A 22,365-nucleotide genomic window follows, 5' to 3' on the forward strand; every position below is an offset into this window, starting at 1 on the left:
GTTCCCTTAACCCACATTTTAGTCTCTTTCTGTTCGTGAATATTAGTGGGTGTGACGAGCTAGCTCTCTATACTTTTTCAATGAGAGATGAAACACTAGGAAACTCAGTTATTTTGGTTTCGTTTATTCATGGGTTTTGTGATTTTGTTGATTTTCAGCCCCCTCTGACAACCTAACGGGTTGAGAAGGGGACATAAAGGGAACTGAACCTTGTGTCCTTTTCTGGAGAGCGTGACAGGCCCAGGGGCAGAATGGAGTGGATGGAAATTGGTGTGTCTGGGATGCAGACATAGCACAGGTATTTTGGTGTGTAAATCTCGGCAGTGGGGCGGGAGCTAGAAAACCCAGAAAAAGATCGTGGTATATCTAAACCAGCCTTTGCGACCGGCGAGCGCACCTCCCCACTCCCGCAGCCACCTATTCCTCTGGAAAGCCCTGCCCCAGGTACATGACTCCGCCCCTCCAACCCAGTCACCAGATCTCCTAATGAATGATTCATGTTCTGGACTTTGAAAGCTAAGGACTGGAAACCTCTTTTCAGCTCCAGGATCACATTTCCCCCTCCTTCCCTGCTGAATTTAAAAAGCAAAGATGGGGCTGTAGGGCGCTGAACAGAGATGCTAGGGAGGGCAGCTTGAGGGCAGCATGTTTCAACACGGAGAAGACAGGAAATGAAATACAAAATAGGTGTTAATGAGCTGCTGTTTTATTGTTTTTGCGTCTGTACAGAGGCAGCAATCCTTAGGTGGGGGCCCTGACATTCAACACTCCCTTCCCCACAGCACACATCCTTCCAGCCTCAGCTTCCAAAGTTCTCTTTGTTGGCTGCAACTGTGGAAATAGTGAACTAGCATGAGCAGAGACTGGAACAAACAGGTATGTACTTGCTAGTGAGCCGGTCTAGACGCCTGATTGTAGAAGTCCTAAAGACTGCTGACCACCACCACCCCACCACACACCTCAGTGTCTTCTGGAATAAAGTATGTAGTAAGGAACAGCTTAGGAACAGCTGTGCCAAAACCCCATGACCTACTTTTCTTCTCCCCACCACTTTCCTTCGAAAAGCCTCATTCTCTTCTTTAATATCTTGAGGTATGGGAACAGCAGAATATAGAGGGAATGGTCATCACCTAACCAGAAGCACAAAGGGGTTGCAGTTGAGCATTAGGTTAACAGGAAGACTCTCACCACCTGCAGCACAAATGCAGACAGATGTCTACTGGATGGACTGGATGGAAAGGGGATAGAGAGGCAAGGAGCTGTGTCAGATTTTTCCATTTTCAGACCCCCGCTCTGGTTATAGGTTTGTGCCAGGAGCAAGGGCTGCTGGGAGGAGTAGCTGGAGGAGGAAGGTGGAGCTGAGTGACTCACAGGATGAATCATAGATCCAGTTATAAACACAGAAAGAGGCCAAGGTCCTTCCCACCCCACTGTTTAGACAGCTTCTATCACTTCCTCTACCCCCAACTCACACAGCCAAGGGAAGGAGGGGGCACAGGAATTGTACATGGAAGCATGCTAGTATTTTGCTAAACAGCTTAAGCATAGGAGGCAATACACAATAACTTGTGACAGGGTATCCACAAGATATTCAGACACGAGTGCCTGTATGACTCATTGAGCCTGCAGTCCACAGAGATTGAGGGAAAGAAGAAAATATTAGCAATCCAGGGTATGTATGTTTCCAGAGCAGATAATGGCTTCTAATTCTGTCCTCTTGCCTATGGCTATGTGGCTGGGTACTGGCTCTTTGAAAAAGAGGACACAGTCCAGTCAGAGGTGTCTGAGTAACTCCTAGACAATCATTACCCAAATATTCCTTTATTGAAAGAAAAATAAAGTACCTGGAACCTTGGACATGGGAGTGAAAGGAAGAACAGCAAGAGCAAGATCTCAGAGAACGGGCTCTGTTCTCGGCTCAGGATCACCTCCCAAGTGTACAATATAAAGCCATGGTCATTTCTGCTTTACTAGTCTATGGACTTTGGAAAGCTATGGAGAGGGAAGGTACTTCTATTTTAAGGCACAGCATGGAGCTTAACACCATCCCTCACTCTTAGAAATTGCATCTTAAAAACTAAATAAAAAGATATAATTTATATAATTTACAAAATGCAGTATGAGGAAACCCTTTTTCATTTTTTTTTTTTTTTTGGTTTTTTGAGACAGGGTTTCTCTGTGTAGCCCTGGCTGTCCTGGAACTCACTCTGAGACCAGGCTGGCCTCAAACTCAGAAATCCGCTTGCCAAGTGCTGGGATTAAAGGTGTGCGCCACCACTGCTCGGCTTCAATTCTCAGTTAAGCCAGCGTGAGTTAAAGGGTTTGGAGGTGAGTCCTCTGGTGTACTTGCTTTAAGTTGGGGATGGTACAGAGGATGCAGGGCGGAGAGAGTGTAATCTTGTCAAGTGGAAAGGAGGGAAATAAGAACCCTGAAGATCTCTCTCCGTTAAAACTTTAGTAGGACCCCAGATGCCCTGGATTATAGAGTAATTGCACTTAATGTAAGCCTGAGAGATGAGGACTTACCTCGTCTAGGACCCCCACCCCCATCACACACAGGACCCTTGTAAATAAGGAAGGTTTACTCACGTGGATGCTCCCCACACAACCCTCCCTTCTCCCCACCACAGTATCTACATGGGCTTGCTTATTCTGAACAAGTCCATCTTTGTTTTGTTTCCCAGACATTTCTTAACTCCACCCCTACTCAAGCCCTCCTCCACCCTAAAAAACACAGAATAAAAATCTCACCAGCCCTCATTAAAAAATAAATAAATGTTGTCTCAGAGTCCCTCATCTTTAAAATTGATGCCTCAATGGTCACCCTCCGTATTAAAACTAATTTAACAAAAAGTTAAAAGACCCAATACCCATTTCCCACATGACCTTAGACCTCTCTTCCCTCTCCCTGGAACTTTTTTATTTTCTCTTCAGAAAGGCAAGCAGAACTAAGATTGGGTACTATATAAATAAAAACAACATGATACAAGTTTTCTGATTCTCTTCATTTGTCCTCAGTTTTTAAAAACAGGAGTGTTAAATACAATCTAATAACAGATCAAGTCCAAACACAGCAGCCCAAAGGAAATGGAATTCCCGGGTTTGATTCTACAGGAAAACCCCTGCTTGGCTGTTTGCATTCCCACCCAGGCAGGTAGGCATCCTAAGTATGTTGTGGGAGAAGGATGACAGAAGTGCACACAGGGTGACTGCAACCAGCAGTGCACACAGGGTGACTGCAGTCAGGAAGAGGGGCTCACGGTGAAGGTTTCACCTGCATTATTCAAGCTTCAGAAACTGGGACAAGTCTAAGGTGATGCTAGCAAGGCACGAGGCATTCACCCACCACTCACTGGGAGACAACTGAAGGAGTGCTTAAAACTCACCAATCAAGATAAATACTATCTTGATGCAGTATTTAAAGAAAATAAAAATTTAAAAATGTAAAAACATCTTTATGAGCATATCACAATTTAAGTAGACAGGATTTGTCCTCATATTTGTTCAATTAAGGGCTCTTACCTCTTTCACCTTAATACCATTCCTGATACATCCTAAGATTTTGATGTTTTGTTCAATCTGGGTTTTTAATGCTTATATACTGAAATTTAAAAAAATGTCTGGTATGATGTGATCCCAGAACTTGGCAAATTTGAAGCAAGATCATATACATTTAAGGCCAGCCTGGGCTACAGGATAGGATCCTATCTAAAAACAAAACAAAAATAACCCTCAATTTCCTAGTAGATCTTTAAATTATGCACCTGCCAGAAATGCTTATCTCATACTAGGTTTCAGCCAGTAGAAAGCTGGGTGTGGTGGTTCATGCCTAGATATCAGCACTCAGAAGACTGAGGCAGGAGGGTTGCTATGAGTTGGAGGCTAACCTGGGTTATATAGCAAGTACCAGACTGGCTAGCCAGGGCTACATAGCAAAGATACAAACAAAAAATAGTCAAAAAATGATGATGGGAAATTATTAAATCAACAGATTGGAAGACTTGGAAGTGAGTGACTTTCAAACTTTCTGAGGGGATGGGGGACAACTTCTTAAACTTAATAATTCCATAAAGAAGTCTTGACTAGCATTGTTACCAAAGAGAGCTGTGTGATCATTTTTCTGACTAGGCAGAGGAAACATGCATTGGAGTCCCAACTCACACACGCACAAACATGCACATCTAGCTATTTGTGACTTAAATCAAATTTGGGGATTACATTCCATTAGTGGGTGAGGACATACCTCAGCAGAGAAATTAGAGCCTAGAAACAGCCCCGGGTAACACTCTGGACATGTGCAGTGCACTCATAGCCTTCTTCATTCGCATCCACAAGTGTATATACAATTGCATAGATGATTTTTCCCCAGGAAAAAAAATAAGGAGAAAGGACAATTGGCGTGGGATAGTCTTGGGGTTTAAAGCTCTTAGAAACAGCTCTGGTCAGAGCATAAGCTGTCCAGACTTGTGCTTTGTGCAAATTGCAAGGGAGCTCTCACCACTGGGTCCAGCCCTACCCCTCTGGAGACCAGGGCTGGCTCAGGAAAAGGGAGATACCCAAAGGCAGGTCAGATCACTGGGACCGTGTGGCCCACGGCACTGCTCACTAAAATAGAGTTCTCTAGCTACCTTTCAAAGTGGCCCCTAGCCCCCATCCCATGCTTCAACACCAGCCCTAATATCAAAAATAATTTTTCTTACAAAGTATTTTTTATTATTTTAATAAACTAACCACAGATTAAGGTCAGCTATGGCTTAACAAAAGAAGCCAGGATGTTAAGTTCATTCCCCAGAAGTGACAGGAAGGAGAAAAAAACCTCTTAGCTAGGGGCGGAGTCAGTAACTTTTAAATGCTCTTTGTCAGGGTCGTGTCTTTCTTTAAAAAATTAGTAAAATAGGTTGCTTTCTACAGAAACACAGCAGCAGAGGATAGTGCTCTATAGAGGTTTTTGGTATTGTTTCAAACAGTCTAGCCAAACATCTGGGCTCCTCCACCCCTTCTCAGGTGCACTCAAACCCACATGTAGTTATTGCTAAGTAGTTAAAAAATAGATCACTCTGCACCCGTTCACCTGAAGAAACCCCATATACAAGGTCGCTTCTTACCACTCTTCTCTTTCCCAAAGGGAACTTGCTTTTAAAATAAAAAAATATTTTAAAAAAAATCACATCTTAACTTAGCTGAGCTCAATCCTTAAAAAGGATGAGGAAAAGGTGGGGCAGCAGGCAGTCTCCCCTAAAACTAGAATGATGACAGATGAGTCTCTAGAAGAACATAAACTTTCTAGGAAAGAACGCCCTTCAAGCTCCTCTTTCCATTTCCATTCACTGGGATGTAAACTACCCTTTGTGTGTAACCAGGCCAAGCACATACATTACTGCCTTGATCCTTCAGGAAGAATTTATCCAACCCTAATATCTACCTAATTCAAACCAAAATCAAATTTGTTCGGTATCTCAGATTCACTCAATACTCCCAACTACACCACCATGTGCTTTTTTTCTAAAGTCAATGAACTTTGGTCTATTTTTTCCTTAACTGACTGAGAACTTTCTTTCCAGGTTCCTCCCAGAAGGTGTCCACCCACCTCCCACCCACACACACCTAGTATTTCCCTACTTTCCCTTGGGCCCTGGGATTGGGACAGAAGAGGTTATGAGCTTCCCCCTTCTGCCTTGAAGTCTCAAGTCAACTGTGTGTGCAGGAGCAGTACTGCCCTGGGGTAGTGCTAGCTAGCCCTGCCCTGCTCCCACCAGCCTGCCAGCACTCCAGCCCCCACACACCTCTCTGCACTTGCCCCATCAACACAGGGGCTGGGTCCTGATGAGCCAGAGTTGAGCTTAACTTTCTTTGTTTAGCCCCTGTCCCCACTAAGGTTCCAGCCACTCAGAACCTGTGTGCCAGCAGTTCCCCACCAGGTTCCCGCTCCCGCTCCCTCCGCCTCAGTTCTTCCCTGTAACAGCAAGAGCACAAGTTGTTTGTCTCAGGGTGTCCATAGAAGCTGCAGTTCGGTTGTTTGCATTTGGTCTGGGTTGGGGGAAGTCCCCGGGGAGCTCCAGCCCATCCATCTGGCTCTGGGGGCTCTCTGTAGCCATTGCTATAGGAATCAGCCACACGGAACTGGGGTGGTAACAAGGCACCCCTGTGAACTCCATCTTTGCCTGGCTCCAGAGCTGGGATGCTGTCCTGGTGGGGGTATGGTCGCCCAGGAGGATACTGTCTGGGAAAGGTGGCATATGATGGAAGGCCCCCTACACATGGCCCCCCTGCCAACTGCCTCCGGGGTTCCTGGCAGTGGACTCCACCCCCAGAAGGCCGAGGGATAGTAAAGCCCCCAGGGTAAGCCGTAGAGAAGGCCATCGCCTTGGACTCTGCAGGGGAGTCACTGGGTTGGTCCTCCCCACCGTCCGGCTCTGGCTTTTTGGCTGGAGGAGGCCCACTAACTAACCCTCCATTCATGATCTTCCTCTCAACCTCCTTCTGCTTCTGCTCTGCCAGGAATCTCTCCTCAGCATCTGCAAGGTAACGCTGGATCATCTCCTCCTGATACTGGTGCCGGTGGCCCATCTTCAGGGTTCCAACAAAAATGTACTTGCCCTCCCCTTGCATTGCAATCCTCAGAGTGCTCAGGCTTTGCATCACCTCCTGGCTATACTTGCTCCCGCCATTGCCAACAGACTCAGACGGGGGCTTCTCAGACACAGGCCCGTCCCCAGCAGCCTCTTCCTTGCCACCCTTCCAGCTCTTCAATGTGTTGTTCTTCTTCTTCTTTTCTAATGTCTCCGTACCACTGCTTATTCCAGACCCACTCCCCAGCCCTCCAGGCTTGGGGCCCTTGCTATGCATCAGGCCCCCCATGTTCTTCTTAAGCTTGCTGCCCAAGGTTTTGCCAAAGCTGCCCAGTTTGTTAGCCACGGAATCTGCTCTCTTCTTGTCCTTCTCCCGGTCACGCTTTGACTTCTCCTTCCGCCTGCTGCCCTCGTTGCCGAGAGAACTGCTGCCAACCGACTCCTTATCTGACTCCCCAGACTCAGGAGTGGACCTGGGTTCATCTCCAGCTGAGGCTGTGGGGGACTCAGGCTGGGCTAGGGGAGCCTACAAGAGAAGAGCATTGACAGTTACCTCTCTGGGCTGGTGTAGGGAGCTCCCACAGACAGGAACCCTAACTAACAGCTTAAAGAGCTACCTAGAGCCCTGCTATAGGGGTTAGTCCCATAAAAAAGGGTAGTATACTGGCTAGTGTTTTTGTCACCTTGACATAAGTTAGTGTCATCTGGGAAGAAGGCATGCCAGTTGATGAGCTACCTCCATCATAGGACCTTTTCTCGATTAGAGCTTGATGTGGGAGGGTCCAGCCCATTGTGGGTGAGGCTTCTTCTGGGTAGGTAGTCTTGGGTTGTATAAGAACATGGGAGAGCTGGCTAGGAAGCAGCATTCCTTCAGCCTCTGCTTCCGTTTCTGCCTCTGAGTTCCTGCCTTGGCTTCATTAATGATGGAACGTTATCAGAACACGTAACCTTATGAGCCCTTTCCTCTCCAAGTCTCTTCTGCTCATGGTCTTTACCACAGCCATAGGAAGCAAACTAGGACGGTGGTAAATGCAGCATGGACTCACTCCACTGTGGAGTGACTGTCTAGCTGCAGAGAAGGTTACTGACAGGAAGAAGGCCACTCAAGAGGCGCTGCTCCTCTCTGCCTTCAGCCTGTGGTCATGGCTAGGGAAAGATACTTGTCTAACAGCTAACTCTCCGAGCTCCCTCACTGCAGCCCAAGCTCCTTCTGTAGTACAGAGATCCAGATCCAAAAGGAGCCTGAGAGCATCACAGCATCACAGCACAGTGCATGGCCTCTGGCTGAGCAGGGGCCTTTGCCTTTCTTTTTGTCTTTCTATCTGTCTATCTATCTGTCTATCTGTCTATCTGTCTTTCTATCTGTCTGTCTGTCTTTCTCTCTTTCTTTCTTTCTTTCTTTCTTTCTTTCTTTCTTTCTTTCTTTCTTTCTCTTGTCTGTCTGAGGCAGGGTCTCTGTATAATCCAGGTTAGCTTCGAATTCACAATCCCCCTGCCTCAGTTTTACCACCTGTCCTAGTGACAGTGGTAGACAGTCATTCCACAGATGGAGTTCATGCTGCATTTACCACCTGTCCTAGTTTGCTTCCTGCCCAAAATACTGGGAGACTACAGATGTTTGCTACTTTGCCTGGCTGGAAAAATATTTTTTCAGATACCAGAATGTTCTTTATTACAAGTCTGTTTATGTCAAATTCTGTTCAGAATTAAACTCAAGGAACCCTTAACTAGCCACAAGCAGCCAAGCCTGAGCACAGCTTCTATACAACCTATACTCTAGCTTGTGGAGGACCTGATTCCAGTCTCCAGGAGAGCCAAATCATAACAGTCAATAAGTAGCAGAATTTGACTGGAGACGGGTGGGCATAAGGGGCAGTTAGGACGGAAGAGGGCGTGTTAAGCTGCACTAGAGCAGATTCTCTTTGTTCTTCTCATTGCTGACAGTGAGGACACACAGGGGCTCTGGGGGGAAGCAGTGCTCACTTGTGAATCAGAAGACAGTGGGATCCACTTCACATTCATATAGCTATGCAGCAGATGTAACTTCACCTCCAGAGACAGAATTATACTGTGAAAAGGAGGAAAAAAAATTAAACAGCTGTTCCTTCAAAGGCAAATAGTCCTTCAGAAAGGACTCAGCAGTGTCTAGAGACCAGCCATCGGTAGCTGCCATTATTCCTGTTGTGGCATCATTTAGCAAATTCTAACCATCGGGTGAGGATTCTTTTGGTTTTTCTTTTGTTTTAAAGTCAGGGGCTCACTATGTAGTCTGTCATAGCCCTGAACTTGCAATGATTCCCCTGCCTCAACCTCCTGAGTGCTAGGTGAGGTGTGGGCCACCATGCCCAGCTATAAGGACTTTTTTTAAGTACTAGACTCTCTCAGTCAGCTCCCAAAGTTGCAAAGGCCCCAAAAAGGAAGCAATGAGTAGGAGGGCAGGGATAAACACACACACACACACACACACACACACACACACACACACACACACACACACACACACACGGAGGCACGCTTTAGTGCTAGGTGAGAGAGTATGTATTTTCCTTGCTATCTAGCTGCCAGAAAGATGAAATTTAAAAGCAGACTATTTTGGTCACTTGTTTAGAAACTCCTCTGACTTTGGCTTAGAATCAAATAGGATTTGGTTGTCTTGCTTTTTTAATCACTATTTTGGGGATTCTGGGATGTAGTAGGCAGGGACACTCGCTCTGCGCTAAGAAAAGAAGACAAAGCAGCTGCAGATGCCAGTGTCCCAACGACCGGCCAGCTTTCCATCTCTCCACCACTGAGCTCAGAAGAGTGTGGGTATGTGGCACTGCATGTGGAGGAGATCTCAGCTACTGTATAGAGAAAGCATATGGAAATGCAAAGCTGGCCTTACCTGGCCAATCGGACATTGTCATTGTCATCTTTGCCCCACTCCCAGCCCTTTCCTGGGTCCACAGCAAAGTGCAGGGGCAGCAGCTTGTGCTCTGAATCTGTGAGTGGGATCACAGCTGGGGAGGGAAACACATGCTGTCAGGAAGTCTCCTGAGATGGGAGAAGGCAGATGCACACACCCCGATGTCACCTATGATTAACTGCAGTCTATCTACCCACAACGCTTAGAAATAAATTACATCAAACACCAATGAGCTACTTCTCTTTACCACCCAGGATACATTTTAGCCTATTAATATCCTGGATTCCCTGCCAGTGAACCACCTTACTCTCCACAGAGATAAGCGCACCCTGTACCTAATACAGACCTTTACACGACAACAGCGGTGACAGAGACACCCTTTTCACCAAAGCACCCCCCTCTTTTTTAAGTTAAAAACTCTTGGTAATGTTGTATAGCTTGGTTAAAAAATAAAAACAAAAACTGGCACCGTCTGGCCTTCCGTTTCCTCAGTCGCTTCCTCTTCCTTAGCTATCATTCCTACTCCTGAATAAAAACCAGCCACAGACAGCTGGGCGAGGCACCTTGTTCCTTGGCACCCTCCTTCTGCTCCATCGACACAAGCGCAGAGAAGTGGGCCTGATCATAGGCGAGCACCAGAGGGGATCGGTGACACTGGCTGGCTGGAACCTCCAATGGCAGATAGATCCCTCCAAATGGGATCGGGGCAAATGCTGTAGGAGACCATGAAGGTTGTTATTACCAACTGAGCCCTGGCTACTTCAGGGTCTACCCTACTTCTCTCTAAAAGACTTATTTTTATTATTTTAAATCATGGGTATTCGTGAGTGTTTGTGTGGGGGTATGTACAAGGGCGTGTGAATGTCAGGTTCCCTGGAGATGGAGTTATAGACAGCTGTGAGCTGCCCAATGTGGGTGCTTGGAACTAAACTTGGGTTCCCTGCAAGAGCAGTGCAAGCTCACTGAGTCACTTCTCCAGCCCTTTACTCCCACTTTTCAGTTGAGCATCCCATCCCAATTAATCCCAAGAGCTTTTGTTTGAATCTCTTGAGAAGTTTTACTGTTTTAATGTATAGCCCCCACCCCAAGCCTCCACACATAGGAAGTTTGAGGGAGAAGGAAGATAAGTAGCCAACTCACCTTCCCCTCCAGAGTCCCTCAGCATGGTGTCTGCCACGACCACTATGGGCCTCTTGAGCACATGAGCAAGGACGAAGACATGGAATTCCTCTAGGCTCTCATATACCGGCTCCTCGGAGCTCTCCACTCTACGGTTGTAGGAAAGAATGGAGGAGACACAGCAGAAGGGAGAAGGAAGAAACAAAACGAGTCCTGAGACCAGTTCCAAAGTGAAGGAAAAGAATGCCCCACCCTGGTTTTCTAACCCCAAAGCTTCCACAACAGATCACTCTGTGCTACATAGTTGGTGCTACTTCCATTTTACTAGTAGGGGAACCCAAGAAAAAGGTAGGGGGCCAAAATGGTTTTGTAGATCTGTAAGGGGCTGGTGATGTGGGTAAAGGTACTTGCCACCACTCCAAAGGACCTAAGCTCAATCTCTGGGATTCATACAGTAGACAGAAGGAAAGAAATGACTCCTTGGATGATCCCTGCTCCCTCACCGAGACACACTTACCCACCACCACTGGCTCCGTTGGAACCCAGATGCATTCTGGGTTCACTTGAAGCAAGTTTGATCAATTCATTCCATTCCTTCTGCCACTCATCTTCTGTATACACCAGCCCTGACTGTAAAGAGACCATGCAGTAATGAAGGCACGGGTAAGAAGAAGAGGCTTGGCTCTAAAAGGCAATACCTATCCAAACCCTCCTAGTGTTACAGCCGTTCTCTATTCTCTTAGCACTTGCTTTACACTTGTACTAAACCAAAATTTTTCTCCTTTTCAGAGTCAAGAAAATAGGTTGGCTGGTTAGTTGATTGGTTGTGAGACAGGGTTTCACTGTGTAGCCCTGCTGTCCTGGAACAACCTAGGTAGACCAGGCTGGCTTAGAACTCTTAAGAGACTGGCCTGCCTCTGCCTCTGGAGTGCTGGGATTAAAGGCATATAACACAATGCCCCATTTTGTTTCCTTTTGAGATAGAATCTTATGTATTGTAGACTGATACTGAATTAGCTATGTATGAAAGTTGACCTTGGAATTCTGAGCCTCCTGAATCTATCTCCCAAATGCTGGGATTATAGGCACATGCCACCATGTTTGGCAATCTCCCACTTCCTAGTCTTCTGTTCCTTTTCACTCATTGCAATCTGATCCTATTCTGCTCTTTATGCCACTGCCCCATCCACACACTTCACCTGACTAAGATCCAATAGACTCTGGCTCTCATCTTTCACAGCCTTTGTGTATCTCTTTTCCTCTTTAAACATTCTAATTTACCTTCCACACCACTGCTTTCACTTATTCTCTGAACTCCCCTCCCCACAAAACTGGAGTTTCGGCAACAATTTGAGTCTTGCTTTCATCAGGGTGATATCTTTACAGGCTACAATCATATCTACTATATCTATGTGTGCGGGACTCTAGGATTGACCCTCCGAGACCCAAAACTCCTTTTAATTTCTTTTCTTTTTTTTTTTTTTTTTTGGTTTTTCGAGACAGGGTTTCTCTGTGTAGCCCTGGCTGTCCTGGCACTCACTTTGTAGACCAGGCTGGCCTCGAACTCAGAAATCCGCCTGCCTCTGCCTCCCGAGTGCTGGGATTAAAGGCGTGCGCCACCACGCCCGGCTGTTCCTTTTAATTTCTATGTTCACATATCCAGCTGTTCACTGAAAACCACCACTTATCCACAGTGGCTCTAAATTCTGTATTTTAAGATGTAAAACTTAACTCCTGTCTCTCTGCATGCAACAACTATCACCCAAATACCTAGACAAAAAACCAGGGAGTTACTAAGCCGTCTCTTCTCCCAGTCACTATATACCTACATGTCCCTATCAACAATTACTAAGCATAAACTGCAAAGCATCTCTCTCTCTGACTTTACTTAACTCCTCAGATCCAGTAGTATTGGAGATATTATATTTTTTCCAGTGATCAAAATTAATGGTTTGTTTCCTGATAATAGTAATTCTAAGAATCTTCAGTGCCCATGGTATACAAGGCCTACCTTCCCCCTCAACCCCCTCTAAGTAGTTGCTCCTGATAGTTAGTGCCTCATTCTCTTCTCCTTTATTCCTACTACTTGCAATGACCACTCCCTATGCTCCTGGTAAACAATGGCTAATCTTTAATAGCAGACCTTCCTCTGAGGAGTCTTTCTAAACCTCCCTAGCAGACCAGCCCTTCCCTCTTCTGAACATCTCTTTGAAATGCTCTATGTTACTCTATAGAGACCATATCTGAGTCAGGTGTAGCGGCATACATCTCAGCATGCAGGAGGCAGAGACGGGCAGATCCCTATAGGTCCCAAGCCTACCGGGGCTACCAAGAAACCACACTTGGTCTAGTTTGCTCTATGTCTTTAAGGGTCTATTTTATTCTATTGCTCTACAAGAAAGAATCCTGTTTTATGAAACATGGCCCAGTGACTATTATATGACCAATAATCAATAAATCCATGCTACGTAGTTATAATTTTTTATTAAAGGATAGTGTACACCAATACAAACAATTTGCTTTGTCATCCTGTTTTTTTGAGGCAAGGTTTCACTGGGTAACCCAGTGCTGCAGCTTAGGTGAAACAGTCCTTGCTTAGCACACAGGAAGCCCTAGTTTTGATCTGCAACATCAGATAAACTGAATATGGTAGCACACTCCAACAACCATGGATAATCCTGGCACTCAGGTGGAGGCAGGAAAACTAGAAGTTTAAGGTCATCCTCAGCTACATAGTAAGTTGGAGGCCAGATTAGGCTAATTCAGACCCTGTATTGAGGAGGTAGGAGAAGAGGAGAAAAGGCCTTAGGATGTGATGATTTGAAAGTTAAGTTTACATTATCCATATTTTTTGTTTGCTTAGCATAAAACTGAGTTCCATTGCTCAAGTGCATCCTGACAGAGTATCTGCAATCACATTGAACACATGACAGCAGGAGAACAAATGTACTGGGGATCAGTGCCACTGTGAGCATATTTTACTTTAATAAAAAGTAAAGAAGTTTGTAACTTGTAAAATGCTATCATAGATTTCAAGTAAAAATAAAAAGAACAATGCAAAGTTTACATAGGAATGGATGCTCCTTGATAAACATATCCAGGAGAACCTGCCTCTCACTCCTCCTCTATGTCACCTACTCCTGCTGGTGGTTGTTCCTGTTTGTTTTATTCTTGGTTTGGGTTTTCAAGGCAGGGTTTCTCTGTGTAGCCCTGGCTGTTCTGGAACTTGCTCTGTAGACCAGGCTGAGATCTAGAACTCAGAGATCTACCTGCCTCTGCCTCTGCCTCTGCCTCTGCCTCTGCCTCTGCCTCTGCCTCCGGAGTGCTGGGATTAAAAGCATATGCCACTACATCCTGGCCTTTCTTTCTTTTTTTTTTTTAAGGTTAATTTTATTTTTTGCACAAGCATTTTGCCTGCATATATGTATATGCACCACATGCTTGATGGTGCCCAGTGAGGTCAGAAGAGAGCATTGGTTCCCCTGGAACCACAGTTATAGACAGCTGTGAGCTCCATAACTCCTCTACAAGAATAAATGCTGAGCTACTGTTGTAATACATACAGCCACTAGGTGGCAGGCACTCATAACAAGTTTTACCACTAATTTCAACACAAAACAAGGAAGCCCAGAAAATAAAGGCTTAAAGATATTAAGCCCAGAAATTAAAGGCAATAAAGATTTAATTTGGGTTTTGTTATCAGAAAGCTAAAAGAAGCATCTCGGGCCATCGCTTTCTTGTCTCCTTCCTGCTCCCAAGTAAGGGCTGAAGTCATCAAAGTCCAGCAAGACAATCATGCATGGCACATTTCCAGCCTGAGGTTTGCAATATGCCAACGCTCCTTCACCAGCCACCATTTTCTGTGCACCCCCAGAAGAAAGGGCAGAAAACAGGAAAGAACTTGAGTATTTCTGGCTCTCCTGAATAATACTTTCATAATCTAAGCCTGTATTTAATAGATTTAATAATCAGATCGAGCACACTTTACTTTTGCTAACACTCCCACTTAATATTCGCTATGTTCTGATGAGGTCTTTTCTAGTCCCTGGTGTGGTCAAAGCTGAGGTTCAGTTATAACTTACACTCAGCAGGAAGATAAAGCTGATTACTGATTTGGTTTAAATTCCAAACTCAAGACCAGCTTGGATCTAGTTCAGGAAAAGCAGCTTTCTATAAGGACCACTCCTGCTTTGGGTGATAAGAATGTCAATTTGTAGCCAGGTGATAGTGGCAGCACCTTTAGTCCCAGCACTCAGGAGGCAGAGGCAGGTGGATCTCTGAGACTGAGGCTAGTCTGGTATACAGAAGGGAGTTCCAGGATAGCCAGGGCTACACAAAGAAGCCCTGTCTCAAGAGGGGAAAAAACAATGTCAACTGTGTCTTTTCCCTGTGGATTCTACCTCTGGAGCAAAAGTGGATGGTCAAGGATATGTGTATAATTTTTTTTCAAAGATTTATTTTGTAATTATTTGTCTCCATCAGTCATATAAGTGTGGGTGTCCACAAAGGCCAGAGAGGGTATCAGATTCCCTTGAGCAAAGCTTCAAGTGGCTGTGATCCACCTAATGTGGGTACTGGGAACCAAACACCTATCCTCTATGAGAGAAACAAGTGTTCACAACCACTGAACTTTTTCTCCAGCCAAAACAATGGGTTCTTTGTTTAAGGAAACACAACAGTGTGTGTGTGTGTGTGTGTGTGTGTGTGTGTAGCTGTATTATGGATTCACAGAATCTGAACTTTGGTCCTCATGTTCATGTGGCAAGAGCTGTATCAGGAACCACTGTAACTTCTGAGCCCCATAATGACATAAAACTTTACGTTACATCTTTAGATGTAAAATTCCAAGTGACTGAAAAACAAGATTTTAGTTGTATATTAGCACTAGTTATAATGGGACAATGAAAGTTGGAGATGGAGGAAGACACAGGAAAACAAGAAAACCTCTGAAAAGACATTCCCATATCCAGTGTCAGAAATAATTAGTTAAAGCATGGCAAAAAACAAAAACAGAAATAACCCAAAGTCAGGGACTATACAAATGGCCCAACAGTTAAGAGTACTTGCTGTTCTTGGAGAGGATGTAAGTTCAGTTCCCAGCACCTACACTAAAGCTCACAACTGCCTGCAATTTTAGTTCCAGGAGGTCTGAAACCTTCTGCTGTCATCCAAAGGCATTTCCATGCACATGTACAAACATATACATACATTAAATAAAAATACATAACCAGTTACATACGAAAACACGGCATACTAATATAGAAGATACACACACGGGGCGGGGGAGGGAAGGGAGAGAAAAAGAGAGAGAAGGAGAGAGAGGAACTAAAGAAACAGTGAAGCCTATTTATGTAAACACATGATGTCATTCTTATAGGAACAGTTCAGCTTCTATAGAGAAGCAGATAACAAACATAGCATCATGCTCTGTAGCCATATGTCACTCTAAATTCTGTGCTTGAACAAAGAAAGTAGCTACATCCATACCCAAAACAGGCAAGGCCGTCTTTCAGTGAAACTTTTAAAACCTAAACTAAGAAAGAAGTTGTCGTTTTCCCAGTTCCTGGTGTAGAGATGGACCATAAAACGCCATCACTACTTCCTATATAAAAGTAATCACAATGCCTGCCAAATCCGCGAACAGTAATATTTAAAATCAATTTAACAAGTATCTTTTTACATTTTTTACCAAATTAAAGCAAAGTTGCAGACTGTAAAAACATTCAAGCATTTACATAATTAAAAACATGGGTGGCAAGGAGTTAAAGGTGCCAGCCACCAAGCCTGAAAACCTGTTCCATCTCCAGATCCCACACAGTCGAAGCAAACCGACTCATATACGTTATCTTCTCACTTCCACATATGTGGCATGGCATGCACACATGCACGTGCACATGAAATAGATAAATAATAAACAAACACATTATTTTTTAGAGAATTAAAAAGAAGCTGGAAATTATGATTTACCCACACAATCCCAGCAATTGGGAAACTGAGGCAGAAGTGTTGCAAATTCAATGCCAGCTTGGACTGTGTAGTGAGTTCCAGGGTACCCTGGGTTACAGAGTAAGGGGAGAGGAGGGAGGGGGAAAGGAGGAGGAGGAGGAGGGTGAGAGAGAGTAGAAGAGAGGGAAGGGAAGGTAAAAGAAGGGGAGGGGACAGGGTCTCAAAATTAATCAGGCAGGTGGGATAGCTTATCAGAGAAAGGCATTTGCCACCAAGCTCAATAATCTGAATTTTGACCCCTGGAATCCATACAGTGGAGGGAGAGGACTCGCACAGGTGTCCTCTGCCCTTCACATTCACATTGCAGTGATGCATGCACCATGTACCCAACCAAGGAGTGAATAATCCAGCCTATATTAAAACAAGCTACAAAAATCCTATGAACTTATCTGAGCTCATTAAAAATGAAACCAACAAACAAACCCTCTGCTACGACCTCTGAGTACTGCAAGAGGCTTGTGTGGGAAAGCACTGCTGTGGGCAGAGGCCTCGGCCTGCTGGGTTACCTCACAGCTGAGTAGAAGCTACTTGCTATGGCATTACCTGCATGCTCTGTCATTTTCAGGAGGACACAGAAGACTCAGTCTTCAGCACCAGAGACACTCCTCTCTGGTTATGGTGGGGGACTTTGGAAAGAAGGTGCCCCCAAGCTCACCCACCTCTTTATTCTGCTGTGTTTGCTGCCACCTCCAGCGCCTTCTCAGTGCTTCCTTCTCCACCCCCTTCTCCATCAGTGCATACAGTGCTTTCCTCAGCACCAAGTCTCTATCATGGAAACCCCACATCCCTGTGGGGAGAAAGCAAGGCATAGGACACTTTGTCTCCACTCACTCCCACTTACTAACCCAGCTTTTGTTTTTGTGGCACTAAGGACCAAACCCAGGGTCTCAAAAAAGGAGCAGGATAAAATTGATTCCCTCGACTTCTAAGAGGAAGCCGTCACTCCCCAGCAAACCTAACAAACCAAAATACAACAGCTAGTAAAACTGGTATGACACCACACACCTACGAACATCATGGAATGGCTAGAAAATGGGAATCCCTTCCAAAGCTAACAACAAATACTCGGAGTTATGAGTAGGTATAATAATTTAATGTGTCATAAAGGCCAACGAAAAACATGTATTTTTATACATTAAAAGACTAGTTAAGTATAATTTTGCCACTATACACATAGCCACATAAGCTTGCTTCCTATGCTTATTACTTCGAGAGCTCAGCTCAGAGCGGAGCCTACAGTAACCCAGTGTTCTCCCATCTCTAAAGATAGGAAGCTAAGGCAAGGTTCTCCCATTCCCCTAAGTCTTGGCGTGAACCACCATGTCTACCTGGGATGAAGGGTAAGATGAAATCCTACACATGACACTTGCCTCAACTGCTTTCTGTCTACAGGGAGGGAGGCCATTCTGAGACTCACCAAGAGATGCTGCATGCAGGAGGCAGTTCCCATCCCCAGTAGTTGCTAAAGGGAGCAGCCTCTGGCAGGTGGAGTCCACACTGACCCACCAATTCAGACGCCCTGCAGACATGGCAGCAGGAGAAAGGGAGAGAAGCAAATTAGAAAGACTGCCAGTATAAAACTACTAGTTCTTTTCTTGAGACATGGTCTTGCTACATAGAGCAGGTTGGCTTTGAACTCCCGAACCTTCTGCTTGAGCCTACGAATAGATACTGCATGCTCTGTATGATGCTGATGAAGATGATGATGAAAAAGATGATGATGATACATGGTTTCCTATAATTGAGACTGAACTTTGAACCTACTATACAGCTGAGGCTGACCTTGAACTCCTGATACATCTGCCTCTATATCCTAAGTGGGGAGATTACAGGACTATAGCACTAAGCCCAGCCTATATGACTCTTTATATCTTCTTTACTTACAGGTAGAATCTGTTGAGCATGGGATCATTAGGCAATCAATGTATGAAGATGTTTGTTTCCCACAGTTGGTGAGCAGGTATGTACTTCTGTTATCTGGTACATACAGACCAGAAATGCTTCTAAGTGTACTATAATGGTCAAGGAAGCTTGTACAACAAAGCATTACTTGATACCAAATGTCAATAATACCCAGGCTGAAACTGTGAGCTACTTAGTGTGGCTCTGATTCCCTCTCTCTGGCCAGGAGACCACTAAATACAGTAACAGCAAAGCTCAGCTTAATTGAATCAACAAAGAAAAAACTATGCAAGGTAGGTGTGTGTGTGTGTGTGTGTGTACACTCTATCATCTATTTATGTGTATATATCCTGTATCATATGTGACAGCACTCAGCAGGTGTGTGTTGTGAATTTAAAATTATAAGCAAAAAGTCCAAGTACATAAAACACCCAAGTAAATTACATTCAATTGTAAACAGCAATCTTACAAATTCATTTACAAGAAGGAATGATTTTACAAATGACACTTGAAAGTTTTCTTGAGCAATTAAAGTCTAGAAAAGGGAAAAACAGTTTCTGATTTCACTAACCCAGATAAATTGGTAACTTCTACAAACAGTTACAGTTAACACTGGATACAAAATGGAAAGGCTCCCCATCCCCGCCCCACCTCCACCTCCAATCTTTCTTCCATAGGAACTCGAACTTTTTTTATATATTTATTTATATCATGTATCTGAGTGTTTTGTCTGTACGTCCACATCCCACAGGAATGCCTGGAGCCCTCAGAGGTCAGAGGAGGGTACTGGATCTCCTGGAACTAGAGCTGCAGACAGTTGTGAGCTGCCATGTAAGTACTGGAGACAAAGCCTCAGTCTTCTGGAAGAGCAAAGGCTCTTAAGTGCTGAGCCATCTCTCTAGCCCGCCATGGTGATTTTTTTTTTTTTTCTTTTTTCTTTTTTGAGACAGGATCTCACTATGTAGCCATGGCTGGCCTAGAGCTTGATATATAGACCAGGTAGACCAGACTGGCCTCAAACTCATAAAAGATCTGCTTGCTTCTGAATCCAGAATGCTGAGATTAAATAAAGGCGTGTACTTCCAAGCCTGGTCCTTTTCAATCTCCACCACACCCATGAGGATTTCTTTTTTAATACATACATTCTTCCCCAAATTCCCAGCTGCCATATTGTTTTACACTAGTTACTTTTTCTTAATTACCTTTATTTAGTGTGTGAATGTATAAGCATTGGCACATGTGCATGTCACAGCACTGTGTGGAGGTCAGAAGACAACCTGGGGAAGTCAGTTCTCTCCTTCCACAATGTGGGTCCCAAGGATCAAGCTCAAGTTGTCAAGCCTTGGTGGCAAGTGTCTTTACTCACTGAGTTATCTTGCTTACTCAAACTAAGTTAATGTTAATTTAAAATGGTGTCGATTAAGAAAGTAAACAAATGTAAGGAAAAGATTCACATGAATGGATGTGACTTTTAGTGCATTATCAACAGCCTTGGTCCTGTTTTTGCAAAGGTGCTCCATAGCCAATTGTAATCAATTATTTTTGTTCACATATTGAGTTTTGTGTATCAATTACTAAGCCCTTTACATACATATCTGGTTTCTCTTCTATTAAATAGGAAGTTTTCAAAGTATCTAAATTTCATTCCTATCCCTTTCTCTAATACCTGGCTAGTTTTTATTCTTTATCTCAGTACAAGTACCAGAGTCCTATCTGACAGAAATCAGATCTCACACTTAAAAAAGAGGCTACTGGAGCTAAAGGGGTCTGCAACCATATAGGTGAAACAACAATATGAACTAACCAGTACCCTCCCCAGAGCTCGTGTCTCTAGCTGCATATGTATCAGAAGATGGCCTAGTCGGCCATCATTGGGAAGAGAGGCCCATCGGTCTTGAAAACTTTATATACCTCAGTACAGGGGAAGGCCAGGGCTAAGAAGTGGAAGTGGGTGGGTAGGAGAGTGGGGGAGAGGGTATGGGGGACTTTTGGGATAGCACTGGAAATGTAAATGAAAAAAAAAATCCTTAATTAAAAAAAAAGAAAAAAAAAAAAAAAAGAGGCTACTGATGAAGGTTTTATGTGGCTGCAGGCCAGAATAGAGGAGATATCACCGAAGAGGAAACACCCACTGACCTGCCTGTTCCAAGGCAACCAGCATGGACTGCTCAATGAGGTCTCGCTCTATGAAGCTGCGGAAGTCTTCTTTGTACACAGTGAGATCTGGAAGCTGGAAGGCACAGATGGGCATTTCCAGGGGGTGCTCACTGCTCCCCCCACCCCCACCATTGGAGGAGACATGGGAGCGGGCCAGGGAAACAATGCTGGAGCTGGCGTGGGAGATGCCCCTAGACAGGCGTTTTTCTGCAATGAGAAACGGAGTCACCTTAGAACATATGCAACTCTCTCTGAGAATTCGCCACAGATGTTTCCAGTCAAGGAAAAACTGTATCTAGCCAGCTACTTCTCAACTTTGTATTTTTTATTAAGCCAAACACAAATAGAAAAATATACAAAATGACAGGGTTTTTTTTTTTGGTAGACTCAGTACTATCAAAAGTGTATTCATCTTTCTAGCCTTGTCTGGGGTTTCCCTAACCTTCCTTTTCCTATGACTTTATCTGTGACTCCTATTTTTCAACATGAATGTGAGGTGTTCACTTAGCAACTTAGTCATTTTTTTTTTAATGGGAAGAAGAACAAGGAAGAGAATTAGGCTGGATTTTGGCAAAGAATCTCTCTAGGGTCTCAGAGGATGTAGAAAGGATCTCCATTAAAGAAAAGATCAACAACATCTATATGACTTACTGTAACTTTTTGATATACATATTTGTCAGAAATTTAGAGTCAAATTTTAATATGCCAGAGAGCAAAACACTAATGTAAACTGTGCTTCCCCAAATAATTTTGTTTTAAATACATGGCACTTGCAATGTCCCAGCCTATGTAACATTATGAGCAAAATTGGTCAGTGCAATATTATATGTTTTCATAGCTTCAAGTATTTGGGTGATTATCACAAGGGGACAGGAGCTCTAATGCTAGGCAGCTGTCCTCTTCCAGTACTGGCCAGAGATGATGCAAAGAATGAACAACTGTCTCAGGGTTATTTACAGATAAAGTAACCGCTGGGTTTGTCTGGGAAGAGAGTAAGGAATGAAAATCTCTCTAAAGGAGCACACAGGCGCTTCCTACTCCACCTTAGTCCTCAGAGCAATACCTTGAATGACGTCATCCTGTCTCTGAAGGATGGGTCGAGAAGGGCGAGTGGGCTCTCTATCCGAACCCCCTTTTTCAGGGGTCTTAGGGCAAGTACTCCCTCCACTAAAGGGTGGGGACAGGTTCCCAGCATGGACTTGACGCAACTGTTCAAAATCACTGAGGGCAGCACTCACATCCCAGTTCTTTCCTAACAGGAGAAAAAACAAGAAACATATAATAGACCCAGAGTATTAAGAAACTAGGGGAGACACAGAAAGACCATCTAAACAGCCTAGCACAATTAAGCAAGCCAGGTATGGCAGCACAAGCTTATAATGCTAAAAACTCAGGAGGCTGAGGCAGGAGGATTGGAAGTTTGAAGCTAGTCTGAGCTACCTGAGACTCTGCTTCAAAATACCTCATGTCAAGAATAAACCTAGTAACATCATATTCATGTACAGTACAATTTTATTTTAACTTTCTTCTCCTTCCACTTTAATTTTCCTCAATCTGAAATACCAATTTTCTTTATTTTCTATTTCCTATGTAAGGCTCACAATGGTAGAAACTTTGTCTCTAAACTCAAACCCTTTAGAGACTTAGTTACATAAAATGAAATTTCTCTTACAGACCAAGGAAACAAAGCTTACAGAAGTACCAAAA

At 44.3% G+C, this 22,365-nt stretch overlaps 1 protein-coding gene across 4 annotated transcripts in view; it reads right to left on the reverse strand.

The window, feature by feature from the left end:
* Positions 1-651: 651 nt before the first annotated feature.
* The window catches only part of Otud7b (OTU deubiquitinase 7B), a 58,336-nt gene continuing 36,622 nt past the window's right edge, over positions 652-22,365 (reverse strand). For 3 of the 4 annotated variants that reach the window (XM_029475043.2, XM_021158377.3, XM_029475045.2), the window contains 10 exons: positions 21,722-21,910; positions 20,638-20,865; positions 18,017-18,118; positions 17,259-17,386; positions 11,111-11,223; positions 10,615-10,742; positions 10,038-10,187; positions 9,454-9,568; positions 8,553-8,637; positions 653-7,095 (listed from right to left, as the gene is read on the reverse strand). In XM_029475043.2, the coding sequence (XP_029330903.1) occupies positions 5,887-7,095; positions 8,553-8,637; positions 9,454-9,568; positions 10,038-10,187; positions 10,615-10,742; positions 11,111-11,223; positions 17,259-17,386; positions 18,017-18,118; positions 20,638-20,865; positions 21,722-21,910 (2,447 nt within the window). In that variant the 3' untranslated portion in view covers positions 653-5,886. Of the gene's footprint in view, positions 7,096-8,552; positions 8,638-9,453; positions 9,569-10,037; positions 10,188-10,614; positions 10,743-11,110; positions 11,224-17,258; positions 17,387-18,016; positions 18,119-20,637; positions 20,866-21,721; positions 21,911-22,365 lie in introns of all 4 variants that reach the window. The other variant, XM_029475044.2, reaches the window with a different exon arrangement.

Source organism: Mus caroli, unplaced genomic scaffold (assembly GCF_978045245.1).
Source record: "Mus caroli unplaced genomic scaffold, Mus_caroli_1 scaffold_3, whole genome shotgun sequence".
Taxonomy (NCBI): Eukaryota; Metazoa; Chordata; class Mammalia; order Rodentia; family Muridae; genus Mus; species Mus caroli.